The sequence below is a fragment of the Falco biarmicus genome, chromosome 11 (assembly GCF_023638135.1).
Source record: "Falco biarmicus isolate bFalBia1 chromosome 11, bFalBia1.pri, whole genome shotgun sequence".
Lineage (NCBI taxonomy): Eukaryota > Metazoa > Chordata > Aves > Falconiformes > Falconidae > Falco > Falco biarmicus.
In genome coordinates this window covers 23,973,833-23,995,380 of record NC_079298.1, presented here as the reverse complement: position 1 = coordinate 23,995,380, position 21,548 = coordinate 23,973,833, and the positions used below count along the sequence as shown (strand labels likewise).

The window sequence follows — 21,548 nt, the reverse complement described above, 5'->3', positions numbered from 1 at the left end:
TGGGATATAAGCAACGGTATATTGGTTTAGCTTGCCTGAGAAGGTTTTTAAAACAGATTAACGGAGAAGATTATATTATGCAGTGAGTGTTATTTCTGTAGGGAGAGAAATTACACCTCTAAAAGGTTACTTTGTATGCAATCTCCCACTAACACAACTTGCTGAGATAGGCAGCAAATATAAACAACAGGCTTTCACTTGGTGATATTGCTTTATTATGTCCTCACACACAATTTAAGCAAAATGGTTAAGGAAGAACAGTGATACAGATTTGATGGGGCACTTCATTCTGTATACCTCATAACATAAAGGTTCCCACATAATAAAACGTAGATGTCCATTTTTTTTAAAGGGGAAAGAATGTATCAGTATTTTTTCAAAACTGAATTAGTAATTTTCTCCTTTGAATCTGAATTTTCAAGGCTTCTAACTGAAGCTCTCAAATACATACAATGTATTCCATTTGCTGTCCTGCCTGTACTCACTTTGCTGCTAATGTGGGGGGGGGAGGTAAAGTTTCCATTTTTCACACCACAGATTCTCAGCACATCAAGGAAGAATTCCACATCATCCTTGAAATTAAATTGCTTTGACGTGACAGAAGGCTCCTCTGGTTCACATGCATATCCTACATCCTTTGAAATGTAGTGCAATACATCACTGAGGTATGTTGAGTTTTGTTTTTGTCAGCTTGCTGTCGTCTTTGTTGTTGTTGTTATTTTAAAACCTATAAGTTTGGGTTTATCATCCCCATTCCTTGGCACTCAATGATGTAGGTATCTTTACCGGGATCTTCCTCTTCCAATTTTGTCACAGTAAATTTGGCCTAAAACAGGATTAGAAATATATCACTAATTCAGTTATACATAAGTTTAACTATTCAAGATCTGATGCCTAATAATCGTATTGCCATATGTTGATATATATTACAACTTTGACTGATTTCATTAAAAAACATTTAAATAAAGGTAGCAAGTATCTAACCATTCTAAAAGCATTTAACTCTCAAGTATGTTCACTTTCTGCAAGTAAACTTCCACACAAATATTGTAGCAATTATTTTATCTATGCTTGCTCTCCATGATCAAGTTCAGTTCACGATGCCTGCTGAACTGCACATTGCCTAGTTACTGGATGACAACTGATAGGTAAAACTTCCTGAACTTTTGGGCTCACCTTTGTTAGCTGCTCTGCAAAGTGTATAGCTGTTTGAGTATGAAGTGTAATTGGTCCAGTTTTTACTCTAGACACTCCCTTTGCTAGTGCCATGAAAATGATCAGCTGAAAGGGAAGGAAAGGTAATTATCAAATAAATCTTCAGATCCTACGAACTTACTGATTTAAGAAAAACAAAAGGAAAAACATACAAAATGTCTGTAGATGTAAAAAATGTAGTCTCCCAAGTTTCATAAAAGTTCATAATGCTGAATGTTAAGAGTGATCCAAGCCTCAATAATCTTTGAAATTACTACTGTAATGCCTATTGCAGATGGGCTGCTACTTTTCCACAGTGGAGTTTGCCACTGAATTCCTGTTAACTACATTTAACTTTGCGTTCTCTCACCCTCCCACCCCAAAATTTCCCCAAAGTCATGTCAGACTCCAGATTGGTAGATTACCTTTATGGAGAGAAAAACTCCAGAAGAGGTTTTTTAATTGTAACGCTTTCTGATCACATATTCACCAGACAGATATTTAAAAACATCTGATTTGATTTACAAACATCACCATGACAAGTACTCTTTAAAGCATGATGTAACTCTGAGCACTTCCCGTGCACATTGGATCTAGCCGTGGCACATTTTCACCAATTGTACTGTGCATGCTTTGCAAAAAGCAGGATGAACCTAAGACCAAAACACTTCCTATTGTACTATGTAATAGTAATGTGTGGCTGGGTGTTTACACCTAAGATGTAATGTCTCTTATCTAGAACAGCCCAAGATTCTAATTAGGCTGTGTTACTGAAAGTGAGACAGTGGAGGGTCTTCATCCTCAAATGAAATTAGGTTAGCAAGATAAATAGGAGCACCTCCTAGATATTCTGTTCTCCAATAGCTTCACTTCGTATCATTCTTAATATGTAACCAAGGAGCTATTTTTACTCCACTATATGGAGCGCCAAATAGATACAAATTTGTACCTCTTTACAGGATGGGAAAATGTAAGGGTGTGGGTGCAAAGCCAGGAGCATCTGTGGCTCTGAAGAACTGTATGTAATTTGTTAGACCTAGTGATGTTGTGACCACACCCAGAAACCTCCAATGACTTAAAATTATTATGTAAAGCCACACCTACCTGTGGAGATATGGTCTAACTGAAATCTACATGTCAGTTCTTTCCCTGTTCAGATTTATATTCTTTACAAATAACACATGCATGCATGTTCTTGCTATTTGAACTTCATGTAAACACATACAGGAGCCTTACTTGGTCTTGCAGAGAATCATCCACAGTTCCACCATGTTTAAGGTTCCTAAGCAGTATCTCAGCTGCTTCAATGCCAACCTTGTCAGAATTCTTTCCTAACAGAGAAATCCAGGTCAGGAAGCTGACAATTATTAATTAACATTTTAAAAATACAGAAAGAAGAAAAAAAAATATCATTAAATGATCAACTTTTTAAACCTTATCTCCACGCTCTTGTCTCAACTGTCTGCTTAAAAAAACTCCTCCCATCTTATGACGACACACAGTTCATACTCCCTAAGCAGTGGAAAGAAAGTAACCCTACTTAGTCAGAGAAAACATTCTATTCAAACCATTTAAAACTAGAATCACTTCTACTCCTTATAATCTAAATACACATCTAGACTGACTGTCAAACTAAAACTTTACAGGTAAACAACAAAGACCGTATGTTCTTAAAGTCCAGAAGCATTTTCAACTCGGTGATCCTTAACAATCATTCTGATAAAAGTTTAATAATTTTGTAATTTTTGTCACTATGCAGAAGCAGCTTAGTACAAAGCGCAAGATTCCATTTACAAATGCAAAAGAGGTATACTTCATGGAACTCTTACCTCTCTTGCCCAGTGATGATCCAGCTAACAAACAACCCGTTGAAGTCTCTGCAACAACGCTAAGCAGAAAAAACAGAATCATTATTAAGAACAAAATCACTCAACATTACACTTTATTTACCAGATATGTAATCAAGATCTAGCTAATCAACCAGAAAGATTACAGGTATCAATAGAAGGTTTGGGGTCATCTTACATTATTCCGCTTCCAGTCCCAAAGGCTTGATCATCAGGTTCTCGAACAGGCTGAATATTGATGTAAAGATCTCTGATTTCTTTTCTGATGCATCTCACTGCTGCTGCAGACATGTCTTTTGCCAGCTGACAAGATAAAAGAAAAAAACATTATTTAACTTATGTAACATAGTAATACTTTATCCTCGTAAGTCTGATTATTACAGTGAATCCCTGAAGAAAGCGGCTACTTTATTAACTAGAAAAATAATAAAGATTATTATAAAGCCCCTACAAGCAAGCACTTAACATCATCTCTTCTGAGAATTTTCCCACAAAATTAGGTAACATTACATGCTGAACAAATGATAGTTATGGTGATGTATGTGGAAGCTTCAATATCAATAGAAATTCAAGAAGCTTTCTCCATTCATAGAAAGATTAGATTTTAGTCTTGATTACCTCAAGACATTAGATTATTAAAAAAAACCAACCAAACAAAACCATCAAACACCTCACAATTGCTATGTACAGGATATACCCTACAAGATAAAATATATAAAATAACAGTTTTAAATCACAGGCAGGTGGGGGCAGATGAAACTTATCACATTCTTGTGATCCAATCATCACCAGTATTCATAGGTTTGGAGATTTTAAGACCAAGACCAGCAGTCCATAGCTCTTCAAAAAGTAACTCAGTTTCTCCTCTTCCTTCCTCTACTAATTCCTAGCCTGCGTGTGAGAAGGAGCCTTAAGGAGATCCCACCACTTAGCCTCTGTAAACACAGACAGGATAGGAATAATAGCAAGAAGGGGGTACAAAGGAGCAAATTTCTCTCTTTTACCTTTGGTTAAACCTACCCTTAACTTGTCCTGTCTAATACCCTTAGCAACAGTTTAAAAGTTTGATGTATTCTGACCTCTGCCTATTACAGTGCACCATAGTCTACCCACAAATCTATGAACAAGGGCTGTGATTTCAAATTTAAAATAATCCACATAGATATGAAGGATATGCAAATCAGATATAAGCTACCGCTCAATATATGCTAAAGACTTTTGAACAGTCATATGAAATGTGTCAGGGATGCTGCTCCCATTTCCTGTTTTAGCTGCTACCTAAAATGCATTTATTGCGTAGCAAGACGGTAAGTCAAAACTTCCATTCCATGGCCGGAATAACTGAAACCATTTAATAAGGCTACATTGTATGTGAAACACCACAGGATACAGGAACAGTAGAGATAAATCAAGCAGATTACATGCAATTTTATATAGATATATGAAGTTGGATACTACCAGAGCCTATTATCAGCACTTACTTTTATAGGCAGTGCTCCAGCAACAAATGCTCTTCCATATATCTTCGTCACTATGCCACGTTCTGTTAAGTTTATTGGGCTCAACTCTTTGACTGGTGACATCTGGACTACAACTTCACCACCTCCCTGAGGATAGTAGCCCCTATTTAGAAACAGTAATCAGATATAACTAAATGCAAAAAACACAAGGAAACCAAGAAAAGCCAGAAAGGCTTTTCATATATTTCATTATACATTTTTATGTTCCGTTACTGTACATATAAATTTTCTTGATGTGTGCTTTAGAAATCTTCAGAATAGTATTAGGTTCTCTATCAGTGTTACCTCATAACATCTTATTAACTACCTAACACCAACATAACTGGCACCTCAGAAAAAGCTCATACATTGTTCAGCATACACTTCCTTCAGCAGTAGCCCACACACAGGAAACGTTAAACAGCAGCTGAAGACAGCAATGAAAAAAAAAAAAGACAGGAAAGAACCGTAACACATTCATCATATGGTGGCAGTATACACAGGAGCAGCTAATGCAGGTTACTTCATGTATTATAAATTCATCCCTCAACTTGATTGAGCATCTTGTATGCGTGCCTCTGTGCGCACACAGTGGTTCAGCAAGGCCTGCCTCTGCCACAATTCTCTGTTGCTCACCTCTTTTTTATGTCACAATTAAATGTGAAATTGAACTTTTCAACTATTGGCTTGAAAACCTGAAAAACAAGTACATATAAAAACTCAGAGTGAGTATATTTTGCATCTATAATTCCCCACTATTTTATGCGGTCTGAAAAAAAAAATTTCAACACAAAAATTTCAGTTACATAATTACAAAGAAAAAGAAAAAAGATAGCCAGTCTCATCCATATACAGCTTATTTGACATTCCTCATACTTCACTCTGAATGACACTTTGTGTAAAAGGATCTTCTTAGGGGAAGAGAAAGAGAAATGCTGAACAACTCACAGCACTTCCAGACTAAAGAATATTTTAAAGAGAAATTTTCTTTAGTAATTAAAAGCACACAGACTAGTTGCTGTTTCAGGGAATTCCACAAAACGCTAGTTGCTCTTTACATACAGTACACTAACAGTGTTAAATTCCCATGCCTAATCCCTGTAATTACAAATAAACTTGCAGTAAAAGCAGCAGTATAGTAGTTACATTACATATATATGAATGAAAGATGCACCAAGTCAAAGAAATTTATCCCTACCATGACTGTGTAGTCTATCTGAGGAGCCATCTCAGCATTAGTCCCACCTTTTAAATGAAGTTCTGATGGGGAAGCAGCGAACAGCACACAGGGCATTGCTACCTGCATCAGTAGACACACGCTCCTGAAAGCAATTAAAAGATATTACAAATGTCATGCAGTTATAATCCACAGAATTCCATACAATCACTATGTATCAAAGGCAATTAACTTCCCAGAGAATTTACTTAAGTATTTGATTTTGAACATTATCTATAAAGTAAACTTATTAGTCTTAAAAAATACTAATTTAAAACTTCATGTCCTTAGAAAGCCTATATGTCAAGGTTTTTGTTTCACAGTAATTTTATTTCAAATGGGAATATAAAAAATGCAAGTAATGTAGTTTACTTAGTAGAATGATAGGACTGTGAAAACCTTAGGTTTAGCTGGCAGATCATAAAAAAAAGGAAAGGCTTAGGCAGCAATTTTAATATTGTAATACTTATTTAATAAAAAAATATTTAGAAAACTACAAAAATGCTTACAATCTGGTCAGCATCCCATACAAGAAAATTCAGGGGCATAGAAAATAGGCTTTCAGATACAAGAGTCCCCTATTGAATCTCTACACGTTTCATAGATAATAAAAAGCTTCCAAAACAATGTTACCAAAAGTTTGTTCAGCAAAACAAAACAATTACCTCACAGAGGTTTCAAAGACCATTTTGAATTGTGAAAACAGTAATCACCACCGAACTGAAGAAAATACAGGGTTTTTTTTCTTAAATAACTTCCAAACATTTGTTAACCATACTGTTTCTTTGTTTCCCTCCCCCCCCCCTCGCCTTGTGCTTAATTACTAATTCTGCTACATTGCTGCTTACTCAAGCCTTTTTGTGTTATGTAAAAGGCATCAGCTGGGTTATTTACACTACTGCAACTCAGAAAAAGATTTCTCTTAACTTAAAGGGAACCTTAACTTATGCCTAACCTGGCCTATGCTTCCGAACAACTATTCACACCAGCCTTCCATAGCTAAATCCATTTACTCCGTTTTGCAACAGATTCCAAGAACCAAGGACCCAACAGAGAAATATAGGCTAGAAGAAATACAGGCACAAAGAACCATGGATGGAATATGTTCCCAGTTCCAAAAGACTAGTATCTCATATCGTACCATTACGTGTGCAAGTAAAACCTGAAAATTTACTATATTATACAATAGGGATTATTTCAGATCTTGTGGATTTGAGATACTTATCTAATTTAATGCATTTGACCTGATATGTAATGTACTAATGTGAGAAAATAAAGGATAAAGTTTTAAATACATGGGCAGCTGGTTTTTGCTTAGCATTAATTGTGTCCAGCTACTGACTATAATTTTAAAACTGTAACACTAGCATGTACTCTAGTCATACATATCCTGCCTACACTAAAGGTTCCTTGGTTATATATATCTGGCTCAGGTGGCACAGATTTTGACTGATTGGATATTTATTAATGCTCTTTTTTCCCCTGCTCTTTTGTGGTAAAGTGAGAAAACTTCTTCTGTCACTATTTTACAGTTACCAAAAGCAGTTAAAAGCAGTTACTGGTCAGTCATTAGCCCTGCACAAAGACATACCCTGCTGTTTTTGTATCTGCTGTGTGTGTTCCACCTTTTATCTTCCCAGGAGTGAAGGTTATTTCTGTTGAGCCAATTTCTCCACCTTCCAGCCTCCCCTCACATAGATCTCGAATGATCGCCAGTCCAGACAGATGCTGAGGCCTTGGAACAACAAGACAAAGTTAAGGATACATGCAAGTAGACTACATATTCATGTTACATTAAAGGAACTCCTAAACACCAACTAATAAATACTACAGTTGCAAATTTCAGATCAGACAGGGATGAGAAATTTGATTTGGTTCCTACAGCACTTCTGAGTTCACAAGAGCCAAAGGAGCAGCATTCAGGCCATTACGGAATTTTTAGGATTATGGTGTGTTTTCCATTAGAATGGGTCCAGACAGACAGATGAGACGCAGGAGCAATCGCTTGTCCCAACGTGATAAATGCTTGGGACAAAAATGCAGTGGGACAGCGATGGCAAGGCTCAACTGGAGCCAAGCCAGTGCCCGGTTGCCAGAGCCACAGGGGAGCTAACAGTTTTGCTACGGATCTTTCTTGCTGCGCTTGCGTTTCCATTTGTTTAATTTAAATAGGAAAGAAAACCGTACGCTCGGTGAACCGTGTTCCGCTGGGGCATTACACGGCCTCCAGTGCACTTCACGTTTCGTGCCGTGCAGCCCGTTCGGCACCTCCGCGGCACCTTCGAGCCGCGCTGCGGGGCTGCGGCGGTGCCCGGGCGGGGACGGGCCGCGGGACCCTCACCGAGGGGCTGCGGGGCGCTCGCTTCACGCCCTGCCTTGCCTTCGCGCTCACGCCTTCCCTGTAAGCGAGCCGCAGACGGGATGTTCCGATCACGGGCCCTCTTCAGGCAACGGACACGCACGGGGTTTGCTCTCGGAAATACCGAATACGTGGGGGGGCAGCCCCCGGCCGAGCGGACGCGGGCGGGGCCGTTACCTGAGGCCGGGCTGGCTCCTCCCGGCGCGGATCCGGCGCACCCGCAGCGGCAGGCCCAGCAGGCAGCTCAGCGCCGTGGACACCCGCAAGATCTGCCCGCCCTGCGCGGAGGAAAGGCGCTCGTCAGGCGCTGCCCGCCCTGCCGGCCGCCACCGGCCCGCCCGTCCCCGCGGCCCGGGCCGAGGCGGGGCGAGGCCAGCCCGCCGCTGGTGCTCACCCCCTCCATGATGCCCCCGTCTATCTCCACCCTGTCCCCGTCCATGGCTGGCGGCGAGCGGAGCTGTCTCTCGCAGAGGCTCCTGCCGGGCCAACGGGATCCCGGCGGGGCCCGGCAGACGGCGAGTCCCCGGCGAAGCAGCCCCCCGGGGCGGCCAACGCTTGGCGCCTGAAGCCGCGCTGCGGTGCCGGCGGCGCCCCAACCTGCCGGGGCCGGGGCCAAGCGCAGGCGCACAGCGGAACAACCGGGGCCCCGCCCTGGGCTGGCGGGGGCGGCTCCGCTGCGTGGGGAGCGGCTGCCGGGTCCCAGCGCCCGGGCAGCGGCGTAGCGGGCGGGGAGGGCTCGCTTCTCCCCGCGTTAACGGCCGCGTCCCTGCGCAGGGCTCCGCCCGGAGGAGGCGATTCCCTTCCCCTCTCCGCAGGCTACGACCAAGGGCCGCGCTAGGCTGGAGCGGTGACGAACGCGGCACCGCACGGGCCGTGACAAAGCGGCACCGGGGACGGCAGCGCCACGGCACAGCAGTGCACCGCCGCCGGCGGCCGGGGCAGAGCGGCCGGGCTCCTGCCGTCACAGTTACAAGCGGGTACTTTCCCCCAGAAGCCAGGTCGCTGAAGGAAGCACGGAGAGACGTACGCGTCGGTCCGGCAGCCACAGGCGGGACTTTTATTACAGGTGTACCGGCGAGGCCGGGCCCTTCGCGCCGCCTGGGCCGAGGGAAGCCGCAGCCCCTCTGCCGCCGCCAGCGGCACCGGTGGCGCCTTCCCGTTACTTCCCGCGGGCGCGCGGCGGCTGCAAGGCACCGGGGGCTGCCCCCGCCGCTGCCCCCCGCCGCCGCCCTCCCCAGCCCGTGCCCGCCCGGTTGGCCGCGGTCGGCGTGGCCGCCCTCCGGTTGGCTGGTCCGTGGGAGGTGTGCGGGGCGTGGGGGCCGCCTCTTCCTGGAGTAAGATGGCGGCCGTGACCGCTCTGAGGAGCAGCAGCCGAGCCGCGGGCCGCCTGGTAAGCGGAGCGGGGCACCCTGCGGGTGGTGGCGCTCCCGGTGAGGGGGGGAGGCAACGCGCGCCCTCTCCGCCTCGGCGGCAGCGTCTCGTCAGGCCTGTCGCCTCCTTCCAGCTGGGAGCGAGGGAGGACCGCGCGGCAGAGCCTCACGGACCGGCCGCCTCCCCTCAGCCCGCCCGGCCGCCTCAGCCGCGTCCCCGCCCGCTGCCCGCCGTGGCGGCACAGGTGGCGGTGCCCGGGCCCGCGCACCCCGCGGCTCCCCGCGGGCCGGTGCCTCAGCTCCCCAGAGACCCCCGGAACGGGCTTCCCCCGCCGAACGCCGTCCCCGTTGCCCACGTTGCCTACGTTGCCTGTGTAGAAGTGTGATAAGCCCCTGAGCTCTTCCCTCCCGTTATTTCTGAGCCCCCTGAGTCCCTGCTTCGCCTGCAGCCATCCCCGCTCCTCGCCCCCCTTCACGCACCGCACCCGCGTAGGGACGGTGTAGTTACACACAGAGCGAAAACGTGTTTCTTTGAATCCCAGGAGCCTCGGTGCTTGTAAATGAAGTAGTTCAGATGCTTCACCGTATGTCAAGAAGTGAATTTACTTGGGTGCCTTTTAGGACACAGTTTCATAAACATATACCATCACAAAGACCTTGTGCTTTATTCTGCCTTCCTCTAATATATATGGTCTCCCTGCTGTGGCGAAGAGTCTTGGTTTGCAGTTATGTCACTGCTGCTTTGTGGAATGTCAGAAAAAGAAATACTGTAAGATAATCCAAATGAAAACTAAATTAAGGATCAGTTCTACTTTCTATTATTATTTTTGCTCTAACTGATAATTCATATTGCACTTTGAAGGCACAGTGGTTAAGAATTTTCAGTGATACTTTTATAATTACCTAGTTTTAGGCTACATATAAGTAATTTTACTAATTAAGACTATTGAAAACAGCAGCAACTTCTTAGTTTTCTTTCTAATTAAACCAACTCTTAACTCGAGGGAGATTCTGCTAAGATGAAAGTGCTGTTTTTATCTGTGTGCATGCTGATTTGTAGAATTGGCTATTTATAGTGTTTCCTGCAACACATTGTGAATTTTGCTACATACTAATTCTTCTTGTGACCATCTGCTGTGAAACAGTGATAAGATCCAAGAAATACGGTTATTACAATATGAAAAGACTTTATTTTAATATTCTCAATGCTTTTGCAAACACTTTGGCTAGCAAGAGGAAAAAGGACATAGCAATGGTGGTTGTTCATGGGGGCTAAAAGACCCCATTCTCTTCTGAAGAAAAAAAGAAGGGAGCCAGGGGGTCTTTCTGTTACATAGTAGGGAAGTCATAGTTACCTAGACACTAGGACATGCTGCTGGTTATTTAGGCGAGGTATAATACCTGACTGAAACTTGCTGCCGAGGACATTGGTTTGGTATATAGGCAGCTGTATACTTGGAGATACGGAATATGTACGTAAAACAAATCCAATGTAAGTAAATGTTCATTAAAATGACTCAGTGTGACAGCAAGTCAAAATAATTCTGTAGAGGACTGTAATAAGAAGTCATTGCCTTTGAGCACAAACTATTCAATTTGACTTTCAAATTCAGTGCTGCTTTATCAGGTAATCCAGTTGCCTGCAGACCGCATAAAAACATTTTGTTCTGAGGCCAGCAGTAGATTTTCAGGATCAGTAGTGATCTAGTGTAGCACCGTTGGCTGCTTCTTAAGGAAAAAAACCTGAAGTGGAGTGAGGTGGTTCTGAACCCCCAGATTGCACACAGCTCCTGCGGTGTCTTGGTTCAAACCACAAGTCTTAGTCAACGGGTATCAGTGGCTGATGTGTCCTCAGTATGAGTGAGGGAGACTGGAGTGGGCCCTCAGCTTCTTCTCACCACGGTTAACTCCTCACTTTGAAGACTTCACAGGAAAGGTGTTACCTTACTGTGGCATTATTGCCCTTAAATTGTCATATAGTGTAATAGTGGTGACATAAACATAACTGCTAGTGCTGTGCTTGTTGGGGTTTTATTACTGTATTTTTCCAGACATCAGGATACGTAGGTGAGCATGCTATGGCTGTTAGAACTGATTTTGTCTTTTATATGGCTTTGTTATTTCCTTCTTTGGTATTACGCAGAAAATAGTATTATCGTGATTAAATACTGAAATTAATAAGCACAGCCTCTTTATTTCATGTATTTTAATTTTTTCGCTTGTTAGAAAGGCACACTTCAATTAAGAAATTGGGTACTGTATTATTGCTTCGGCGTACTAGCATACCGACTTTTTAGCAGAGCATGTGCAAAACTGGAAACCAAAAAGATTCCACTTTTAAAAAATGCAGTAGTTCTGAATTAGTCCTACAAATATAATTTGAAACAGCTTTGAAACTCTTCTGTAACAAAACCAGTCTGTTGTTTTGGCAGCGACATACTAATTCACTACCTGCATTGGTTATCGAATGTTGAAAATACATGGAAAAAGCCTTAAAAAACTTGGCGTTTAGAAATAGTTCGAAGATTTTATATGCTCCTTGTGCGCATCTTCACAAATATTTAATGTTTTTCATGTAGGATCGTATAAAGAGAGAAGAGTTTTGTTGTAAGCTTGGGACAAAATTATCTTGTTGGACAAAACAATGTAACCATGGGCTCAAGTGAGAGAAAAGCAGAATTAAAAGTAGGAGACAATAGGCTTGTGAAGTTGTACATTATATATCAATTTTATAATTGAATGAGAATTTTAAATGTGTTCCTAAAATAAGATTTGTCATAGCTTCAAATTACCATTTTACCTGATTTTTTTAATAGGGAAAATGGTTTGGAGGACTAATGAAAAGGATTTACTGTTTGCTCATTGTAGGAATTATTCTAGATCTGTAGATATAATCGTAATATCAAGCAGCTGAAAAGTAACTCTGTAACTTTGTTGTGTCCTTTATGATAGATTTTATTGTGCAAATATTTGTTCCTAAAAGAAAGGTGACATTAATGTAACTTGCAATGCTAGATTACATAATGTAGAAAATGTGTACATTGTCAATTAGAATTGTAGTTTTCTGAATAATCTAAAGTGTAATAAAAATCAAATAATTGGAACAGTTTGGGGGGTGGGGAGGGCAATCAGGAAGTTTCGTATGTTCTGTAATTACTGAAAGGCTTTTTGGAAAAAGAAGTTAAAATTAACTTTCCCATACAGGTGTGGTGTTTTCTGGCTCCTCTAAGAAGATAATTTCTAAATTTTACAGTTTTGAGCTACTTGAGGTACATTGTAGCACCTGAATTTTTTTCATATCTCTAAATTAATTGGAGATAGTATCTACAGATAAATTGTTATTTTAATTAATTTTAAAGCAATGTTAAAACAACATAACACCAGAATTACATTAGATTTAAGAAATCCTACTAAATAAGAAAGGGTCTGAACTAACTTCTGTTGAGATTAGTGATAAAATGTGTGTTTATGTCAATGCAAATGCTACTGGCTTTGCTTTTGACCAAAATCATGACCGATTACATGATGCTTTAAAGCATAAGGTTTTGTCTGAAGAGAGTTTCAGAGAATTCCATTGACCCCTTTAAGTTGATTTCTGCATAAGTGTAATTGTAACCATGAAAGAAAACCATCTCACACCCAGTTCTTAAACTGTCATTAAAGTTGACATGATACTTACTTGAAGATGATTGCCTCCTATCTATTAACAGAAATAAAAGGGCAACTGTCTGTGCCCTCTGCAGTTAATTTCCTTTCCAATTAGTACTTCTGATCAACCCTTTATTGGAGTAAGAACTGACAAAGTAAAATATGCTGATTTTTTCTGCAGTTTAGGGGATCCTTCCAGCATTCATTCTGGATAAGAATATGGCTGATGTAGTTTATATTAAGTATGCTTTCTCTGTGTGTGTCCTGATTAAACTAATTGCTTAGGGAAGCCATAGCAAGTATGAATATCTTGACAGATCTTGTCATGATTTTTGTTAATCAGTTATGTTATCGTGGCTTTGATCTCTTCATGTGTTGTGTTAGTGAAAGAAGTTAAAGACCTGACAAAGCTTATGCTAATTTAATGGTTGCTGTACATTCAGTATATATTCAGTATAATTGTGTTTCCATAATAAGTTATCTTACATAAACTAGAATTAAACTATTTTAATATTACTGTTGCATCAGGAATGTTAAATGAGCTCTACATTCCTCAGTCCATTATATTAACACTTGAGACTTTTCTCCCCCAGGTTTGCATTCACCGTGTTAGATCGTGCAGCAGCATTCGCTTTATAAAATCAAAATATGTGTGCGTGTGTGACAAATCCGCCCTCAAGTTTAGTCATCAACAGCGATTATTCAGAACATCTGCTGGTAATCTTTTTCATAATAAAATAATTTATTTTATTTTGCTATTTTGTGAGTGTTACGTTAGCAATTTGTGTATGACTGGTATGTAGACTGTTTTTGATGTATTCAGATTTTCCTGTCTTATATTTAATATTAAACGTGCTGTATTTCCTTATTGTCTGTTTTAAGTTTCATGTGGCCAAGTCGTCCAGTTTAAGCTTTCTGACATTGGAGAAGGGATTACGGAGGTGACTGTAAAAGAATGGTAAGCTCAGCTTTCTGAGAAATATGCTAAGAAATCAGCACATAGTTTGACAGTTGTATTATCAGTTACTAATCTGATATGTATGTTTTCTGGCTTAGTAGTGAAATTTTTCAAGTTTCATTTTCTGTACTTTTAAAACCTTGTATATACTGAGCTTTATATTTTGTTTATATGCAGTCTGGTGTACTTGGGAGTGGAACAGATGGAAGGAATGGGATGCTCTAACTGCACCTGTATATAGGCTTTCCTTCAGTGATTAATGTTTTTAGAGTGCAGGAGGTCTGTCTTTTACTATACTTACTTAGGCTGAACTTTAGAAACAAATGGCTAGACACATAATTTTATCCTATACCCCTTCTTTGTTGACTTTAGTAAAATATTTGAACAGTTAAATTGTTTGTAAAAAGGTTTTGATGAATGGATTAAGCAAAATCAAAGCGTACAGTGAAGGAAGGCAGTGTTGAAATGCCTCGGTTCAGACTAAGCTGGGCTCATTTTTAGATGGTTTATAATCTGTCAAGAAAACCCTGCTTAACTAAAGTAATAGTAAAAACATGTGTGATGATATTCTAAATCACTGTGTCATTTGACACAACAAAGGGCTCTGTAGCAGTCAGGCAAAGGGTATGTCGCAAACGTATCCATTATGAGAATCTGTCGTCTTACCTGGAATGCGTTTTCATGTTGTGGGGATGTACATAACTGAACTTATTGAAAGAATACACAGCATAGATTTTTACACTTAGTATGTTTTGTACTAGCCTGTGTCTTTTCTCTTAGGTACATAAAAGAAGGTGATAGTGTGTCTCAGTTCGATAGCATCTGTGAAGTGCAGAGTGATAAAGCTTCTGTTACTATTACTAGTCGTTATGATGGCGTTATTAGAAAACTCCATTACAATTTAGATGAAATTGCTTATGTTGGAAAACCATTAGTGGACATTGAAATCGATGCTTCAAAAGGTATTGTAAGCCGGTTTTTTTTTCTGTGCCATATTTTACATTTGTTGTTATAAAACCATCATTGACAGAGGAGTTTACTTTTTCCTCTTGAAAAATCTTAAAACTGGATTGTTTTTTTCCCTTTATAAGATCAAGGAAATTAAGTAGGAAAAACTGTGATATTTTATTAGGATTTAAAATCTCAAAAGCCAGACGTTACGCATTGAAAATTTAGCTTAAGCAGCAGCTTTTAGCACGCTGTTTCCATCCGCAGTATCTCAAACTAAATGTTAAAACCTTCAGCTGTCACAGAATCATCAAATAGTTGAGGCTGGAATTTAACAAATGCTTTTAATGTAGTAAAGTGAAATTTTTTCTTTTTGTTTGCAGGTGTTGCCCCAGAAGAAGATGTTGTTGAAACACCTCCTATGTCTCATGAAGAGCACACTCACCAAGAGATAAAAGGTCACAAAACGTTAGCAACCCCTGCAGTTCGTCGTCTGGCCATGGAGAACAATGTAAGTTCGCTGAATGAGGTCCTGCTGCCTTTTATCCAGCTTGTGTATAGCAGTTTGACTGACTAGGAGAATATATATTTCTAGAGGAAAGTGCAGTGAGAAATTATTTTTTTTTAAATACATTTCAAATGTGTAAAAATCATTGTAAAGAGGAAGAGGATTGTGCTTTTTGATGATTATGGTGGATAGGAAAATAATTACTGGGCTTAAAATGCAGCTAGGATGCTTTAAGATGGAGATTAAGAAAACCTTTTTGGAAAGTTTCAGAATAGATTCCTGGGACAGAGAAAGGAGGAGGGAAAAAGGGAATTTTAGCTTAACTGCCTTGTTTTGTTTTTCAAATTTGTTTTAGAGCTGAGGATGTACTAGGTGATCTTTTAAGCACTTTTCTAATTCTTTTTTCCTGTGACTCTATGAATATTCAGTTGGTTTTGAAAGCTTGTGGTGCATTTTTAGGAGAAAAAGAAAACAATAAGTAGAGAAAATTAAGTGACAAATAGCTTTCCTCAAATTAAAATTTCACTATTGATCCTATGAGGTAATGAAGAGTTAAGTAGTATCCATAGTTCCTCCTTAAATCATGCAGTTAGACACCTAGCAGGCCTTCTGGATGAGTTGAACAGTGTAGGGTACCTAATAAATCATAGAAAGGGAAAGAAAACTGTATGTATGTTAGATCAGTAACTGGAATAACTTTTAACCATAGTACATAGTATAGGTTCTTTTTATATTGCTGTAAAACACAAGTGTCGTAGCTTGTTATGTACTTTTCAGATTAAATTGAGTGAAGTTGTTGGAACGGGGAAAGATAACAGAATCCTTAAAGAAGACATCCTCAATTACCTGGCCAAACAAACAGGAGCTATTTTACCTCCATCACCAAAGGCTGAAATTATCCCACCTTTGCCAAAATCAGAGCATGTGGCAGTTGCTCCAAAGGACAAAGCACGCAAAATTCCGGTACCCGTTTCCAGACCCATTGTGTTTTCAGGGAAAGATAAAACTGAACCTGTAACAGGTAAATCATGAAATACAGAATCACAGTAGACTACCAGTAAATGTTACTCAGTGTGGATTCCTTTTGATGGGAATGTTTCATGTTATTGTCATGCAAGTAAGCCACAGGAAAACATACTCTGTAAGAAGGTGTGGCATGAAATTAGTATTTTATGAAATAATTGCTCATGCTTTGGTTGGATGGAGTTGGGTGGCAAGTTGTACTTGCTCGTTTTTAATCTGTGCTATTTCAAATGTATGATGAAACAGGTAGAGTTCTGAAAAGTGCATTTGTCACAGTGAATCATTATACAAATAGTGGCAAAGTGCAGTGATTTTAAGGGTGTATCAGTGCTTGATAATAGCGTACTGTAGCATTCACAGTTGTTCTGGAGAGGAGTGCAACAAAAGATGATGAGGTAAGAAAAGCTTCGTAAGAAGAGGCAGATAAAAACTTTTTGCTTGTCTTTCCAGCAGTGTTTATTTGGGGAGGCTGGAAAGAGCAGTGCAGGTTACTGTGTTATGATTTCAAATAAGAGAGGTATGCAGCAGCATAATCTGAAATATTACAATTGTAGAAATTGAGTTGCACGTGCTGAACAACTGTGGATCCTAAAGTGAGGTTTACCTTGTCCTTCTTTTGTTGTGGTTGGGTTTTGTTTTGTTTTTTAATTTGTGTAATTTGTTTAGTGGAAACAAATACCTGAAATTTCACCATAACTTCCCAGAAACTCATTTTGTTGGTTTAAGAAGTCAGTAAATATTTTTCAGGTTTTCAGAAGGCCATGGTAAAGACTATGAGCGCAGCCCTGAAGATACCCCACTTTGGTTATTGTGATGAGGTTGATTTGACTCAGCTTGTTCAGTTGCGAGAAGAGCTGAAACCTCTAGCACAAATTCGTGGTGTTAAGCTTTCCTTTATGCCTTTCTTCATAAAGGTAAGATGTGCAGCAGAGCACTGTGTGCAGTACTTCAGCAGATTTTGCCAAAATCTGATCAATGATCGTTATAAGTTTGGAACACCTCTCTATCGCCTGAATAATAACAAGTCACACAAACTTTTCTTGCTTATTGAAACAGCTGTCAATTTACTGTTGGAATTGTAGTTAGGGTTATATAGTATCATTGAACGTTTTTGAAATATTAATGGGGAAGGATAGATAGAGCAGGTAAAGTATTATTCATTGTGTGGGTAAGCATCACTAGGTGTTTTAATTACACAGAACAAATTTTGGAAACTGAGTATTTTTTATGAGCTCCATTAAAATCAACCTCCCATGAAATGCATCATTATTATTGTTATTGCTGTTACTATTACATCCCTTAGGTGAATTGACTATGTCTCTTCTGTTGTTCAGAAGACCAGGCACTTGCACCCATTTAGTTGCCATGGTTCCAGTTCCAACTGTTGGCATCAGTGAAGGCTGATGCACTGCCTAAGCTATGCATTGAATGCATGGCTTAGTCTGAAACTTCGGGTAATGCTATTTCAATTAGAGTGCTAAGTAAGCACTCATTCTGCTCACTCTTTTTAGGGGGAATTAATATTACTTCCTTGAAATAGTAGTCTGGATTGCTGAGAATGACATTGCTGCTGAATCTGGTAACTTTTGTCTTGGGATGTTTGACTTGAATTGTGCAACAGAAATAACAAATGCAGATTCAGCTTCAGTTATACTTGGGAAAGGGTTTATCACTTTCTATATGTATTTTTTTTTTTTTAAAGTTGTCTTTTTCTTCTGCTATCCTAATAATGGCGGAATATCAACAGACAAGTTTAGCAGAGTTTAAGCCAAATTTGATTGTATTGAGTAAATCCGTATTGTTGTTAATCCAAATTGTCTCCCACTGTTCCCTCCTTTCCATGCAGCTCTCCGGTTATAAAATATAAAAATCTGTCCTTTTCTTTCTTTTATATTTAACAGGCAGCCTCTCTGGGATTATTGCAGTATCCCATTCTTAATGCTTCTTTGGATGAAAGCTGTCAAAATGTCACATACAAGGTTTGTCAACTACAGATCAAGTTGTGAACAGAAAACTTAACAGCTAACAACAGCTTTTCAGAATGTCTCGGTTCATTGTAAGAACCAAAATTATGATGTTGTGCTGGAAAATAATTTGTGTGTCCAGATTCCAGCATTGGATTTGATTTATTATTCATTTTATTTCAGTAGTTTGTTTCATGATACTCACTTTGTTATTCAGGCTTGCCTCAAAAATGCGTATTAATAAATGATTTCCTATTTTTCACCTGAAGATGGGCCAGGCATTCAAAATGAGAACATTTAAAATCTAATACAGTAATTTTTTAATAATGGCAGGGTGCTTCCACTGTTTCAATGCTCAACCCTTATGTAATAAAGTAATATTTTAAACTCAGTTTTGATAAAAATAATTTAATTTTCATACAGAGTGCTGGATTGATGCTTCTGGGCAGCGAGTGTCTATTTTCTTAAGTGATGTGTTCGTGTACTGCTCCTTGCAGTACAAACTCCTTGTGGGTTGTTTGATCAATGTCTCTCAGATGAATCCTTATGTATTCCTTTTAGGAAATGAAAGTCAACTAATTTCTTTTCTTCTTTTTTTTTTTTTTTTTTTTTTTTATTTTAGTGTTCTCTTAAAAATCTGCTAGTCATTTTTTGTTACCCATATGATCATCCTAAAGTGAAATGTTTTCAGTGCAAAATTGATTCCAGGATTTTGCATTTCCTGGATGTGAAGTTGCCGAAATCAATTTGCATTTTGCAGATGTGGAAAGCTAATATTTAAAAATGTCCCCTTCTCCCCTCAGTGCTGTATAGAGGAGTTGCTTACTACAGACAGCACTTTCTAGGTTAAAAAGATATATAAAGAAGACACTATTCAATTTTTTTTGTATGTGAAACACGTTTTGTGTTGACTACTTATATTAATGTTCTGTTTAATGAAACTTCTTGCAGGCTTCGCACAACATTGGAGTTGCTATGGACACAGAGCAAGGTTTAATTGTCCCAAATGTGAAAAATGTTCAAGTTTGTAGCGTGTTTGAGATTGCCTCTGAATTAAATCGCCTACAGTCCTTGGGCTCTGCAGGCCAACTGGGAACAAATGACCTCACTGGGGGAACATTCACCCTTTCAAATATTGGCACAGTAAGTACAGGAGAAATGAGAACGTACATCTGAAAACTGCTTCTGAAATTGAATACCTTAATAAAGTTTATTATGGAATGAACAAAACCTGTAACAATTAATGCAAGAGGCAGTCTGCTTTAAAAAAAATAAAATTGTTAACTAATACCCACAGCTTTTTCTTTTATAGATTGGTGGCACTTACGCCAAACCAGTGATACTACTTCCTGAAGTAGCTATTGGAGCACTTGGAAAGATTCAGGTATTAACTTTATCTCAGTGATGTGAGTGTTTAGCTAACTAAGGTAATCTGTAATGAAAATGAAACATGGAGTGTCCCACTGTTTTGTTTTTCATACATATGCATTTTCTCTATGTTACAGAAACTGCATAGCTTGTGATTGAAAAATTTTGTGATGTTTTTAGATGGCTGTGCAGAGACACCGAATGTTTAAATAGAAGTCTTTTGTGCCAGAGGTTCAGATTTGTTTTATAGAATCCTGTTGTATTTCACTCACATCTATGTTTAGCCTTCTAGTTATTAAGAAACAACATAAATATATTTTTACAAGTTTTGCAACACGGCAGTAGCCTTTTTGCTATCATTACGGGGACAACTTGAGACTAAAAACATACTCTGATAACGACATTTAATTTTATGAGCCAGATAGCTGAATCTATCCAGAACTCTATGGTGAAGGCAGTTTTGTGTTTTCTCAATTTCTGGCTTTAATTCTTCAATATAGACATTTGAGATCAATGCTGGAAATGAAATTATTATTAATTTAAAATACTTCCTGTATGTTCTTCCCATGAGCCTTTTGTTTAGGAGATGCTTTAAGGAAACCATTAGTTAGGAAACTAACAGTGCAATAAACTGTTTTAGGAAGAAACCTTTGAGTCAGGAAAGGTTTTTCACTACTTCAGTATTTCCATGGTGGTGGAAACAGGATATGACTGTTTATTACCTAAGTTTGCAATATATTCTTATCTAACAATAATGCAAAGGTCTTTGTTTTTTGAATGGCACTAATGCTGTCCATCTAATTTAGCAAAATATTTAAATTTAGATTAACAAATTAACAATAAAAAATGCAGCTTTAATGAAAGTATTTAATATTTCTGTATTTTTCCTTCCTCTGATTTTTAGATTCTTCCTCGGTTTAATGGAAAAGGTGAAGTATTTAAGGCACATATAATGAATGTGAGTTGGTCAGCTGATCACCGCATCATTGATGGAGCTACAATGGCCCGGTTTTCTAACTTGTGGAAATCTTACGTGGAGAACCCTGCTTCGATGCTGCTAGACCTTAAATAAAGGAAACCATGGCTAAAATATGCCTTTAAACTTTGTGGATTGTACTGAGTAATTATAACAGCTGGCTCTGCTAGCATGTGCTCTTTGCGACTCACATTATATACTCTTATGTGGTTAAAGGTTCTCAACAGCTGATATCAGTCTATCAATTAGTTGTTACTTTTAATTACTAGTGCTGTAATTTCTTCTACAGCAGACTCTCAAACCTAATAGGTCATGGCACAACTTCTGAATATGGTGATGGAATGTCTTTATTTTGCGCTTTATAATACTTACGATTGTGAGGCTAGTGTGACTGCATGACACTGATCTATATACATCTGTGGTATTTATAATCTGATTAACCTGTTTTGAAGGGAAATACTCTTAGTTCTTCCTTGTTGGACACGTAAATTTATTTTAACAAATAATGTCCAAATTCCCGAAAGAAGTTATGCAAATATCATATACAAATAAAATTACTTTTATGCTTCTGCTGTAAGATGTCCAGAGAGCTTTTTGTTGTTTAACTGAGTAAACTTCTCAAGTCTTTTGCTAGTCCACATTTTACTGGCAATTACTTGCACAGGTATTC

At 39.4% G+C, this 21,548-nt stretch overlaps 2 protein-coding genes and 1 long non-coding RNA gene across 5 annotated transcripts; 2 read left to right on the top strand and 1 right to left on the bottom strand.

The window, feature by feature from the left end:
- Positions 1-192: 192 nt before the first annotated feature.
- RTCA (RNA 3'-terminal phosphate cyclase) lies at positions 193-8,720 on the bottom strand. 2 transcript variants are annotated; one of them, XM_056355326.1, is made up of 11 exons: positions 8,510-8,720; positions 8,293-8,393; positions 7,348-7,491; positions 5,739-5,862; positions 5,177-5,235; positions 4,523-4,664; positions 3,220-3,344; positions 3,024-3,082; positions 2,431-2,525; positions 1,177-1,281; positions 193-826 (listed from the first exon to the last, which is right to left on the bottom strand). In XM_056355326.1, exons 1-11 carry the CDS (start codon positions 8,552-8,554, stop codon positions 728-730), a joined length of 1,098 nt encoding a protein of 365 aa, XP_056211301.1. In that variant the 5' UTR covers positions 8,555-8,720; the 3' UTR covers positions 193-727. The 2 variants fall into 2 exon arrangements, with proteins under 2 accessions (XP_056211301.1, XP_056211302.1); XM_056355327.1 differs by lacking the exon at positions 1,177-1,281.
- On the top strand, positions 533-7,050 carry LOC130156697 (uncharacterized). Its single transcript, XR_008824565.1, has 2 exons — positions 533-665; positions 6,785-7,050. It is a non-coding gene; the product is annotated as an uncharacterized LOC130156697 (long non-coding RNA).
- Positions 8,721-9,348: 628 nt separating the features above from the next.
- Positions 9,349-21,455, top strand: DBT (dihydrolipoamide branched chain transacylase E2). 2 transcript variants are annotated; one of them, XM_056355316.1, is made up of 12 exons: positions 9,363-9,505; positions 12,690-12,754; positions 13,727-13,850; positions 14,016-14,091; positions 14,872-15,053; positions 15,423-15,550; positions 16,325-16,568; positions 17,318-17,484; positions 18,472-18,549; positions 19,486-19,677; positions 19,847-19,918; positions 20,807-21,455. In XM_056355316.1, exons 6-12 carry the CDS (start codon positions 15,461-15,463, stop codon positions 20,972-20,974), a joined length of 1,011 nt encoding a protein of 336 aa, XP_056211291.1. In that variant the 5' UTR covers positions 9,363-9,505; positions 12,690-12,754; positions 13,727-13,850; positions 14,016-14,091; positions 14,872-15,053; positions 15,423-15,460; the 3' UTR covers positions 20,975-21,455. The 2 variants fall into 2 exon arrangements, with proteins under 2 accessions (XP_056211290.1, XP_056211291.1); XM_056355315.1 differs by lacking the exon at positions 12,690-12,754 and having other exon boundaries at positions 9,349-9,505.
- Positions 21,456-21,548: the final 93 nt, after the last annotated feature.

Excerpts from the sequence above, each read along its gene's own strand:
- RTCA (XM_056355326.1), bottom strand. The coding sequence starts at position 8,554 with ATGGACGGGGACAGGGTGGAGATAGACGGGGGCATCATGGAGGGG. Across the intron at positions 4,665-5,176 it reads AATTGTGACATAAAAAAGAG|GGGCTACTATCCTCAGGGAG; the intron begins GTGAGCAACAGA and ends GTTTCTAAATAG. Across the intron at positions 3,345-4,522 it reads CTGGAGCACTGCCTATAAAA|CTGGCAAAAGACATGTCTGC; the intron begins GTAAGTGCTGAT and ends TTATCTTGTCAG.
- DBT (XM_056355315.1), top strand. The coding sequence starts at position 9,455 with ATGGCGGCCGTGACCGCTCTGAGGAGCAGCAGCCGAGCCGCGGGCCGC. Across the intron at positions 15,054-15,422 it reads TGAAATCGATGCTTCAAAAG|GTGTTGCCCCAGAAGAAGAT; the intron begins GTATTGTAAGCC and ends TTTTGTTTGCAG. Across the intron at positions 19,919-20,806 it reads GAGCACTTGGAAAGATTCAG|ATTCTTCCTCGGTTTAATGG; the intron begins GTATTAACTTTA and ends TCTGATTTTTAG.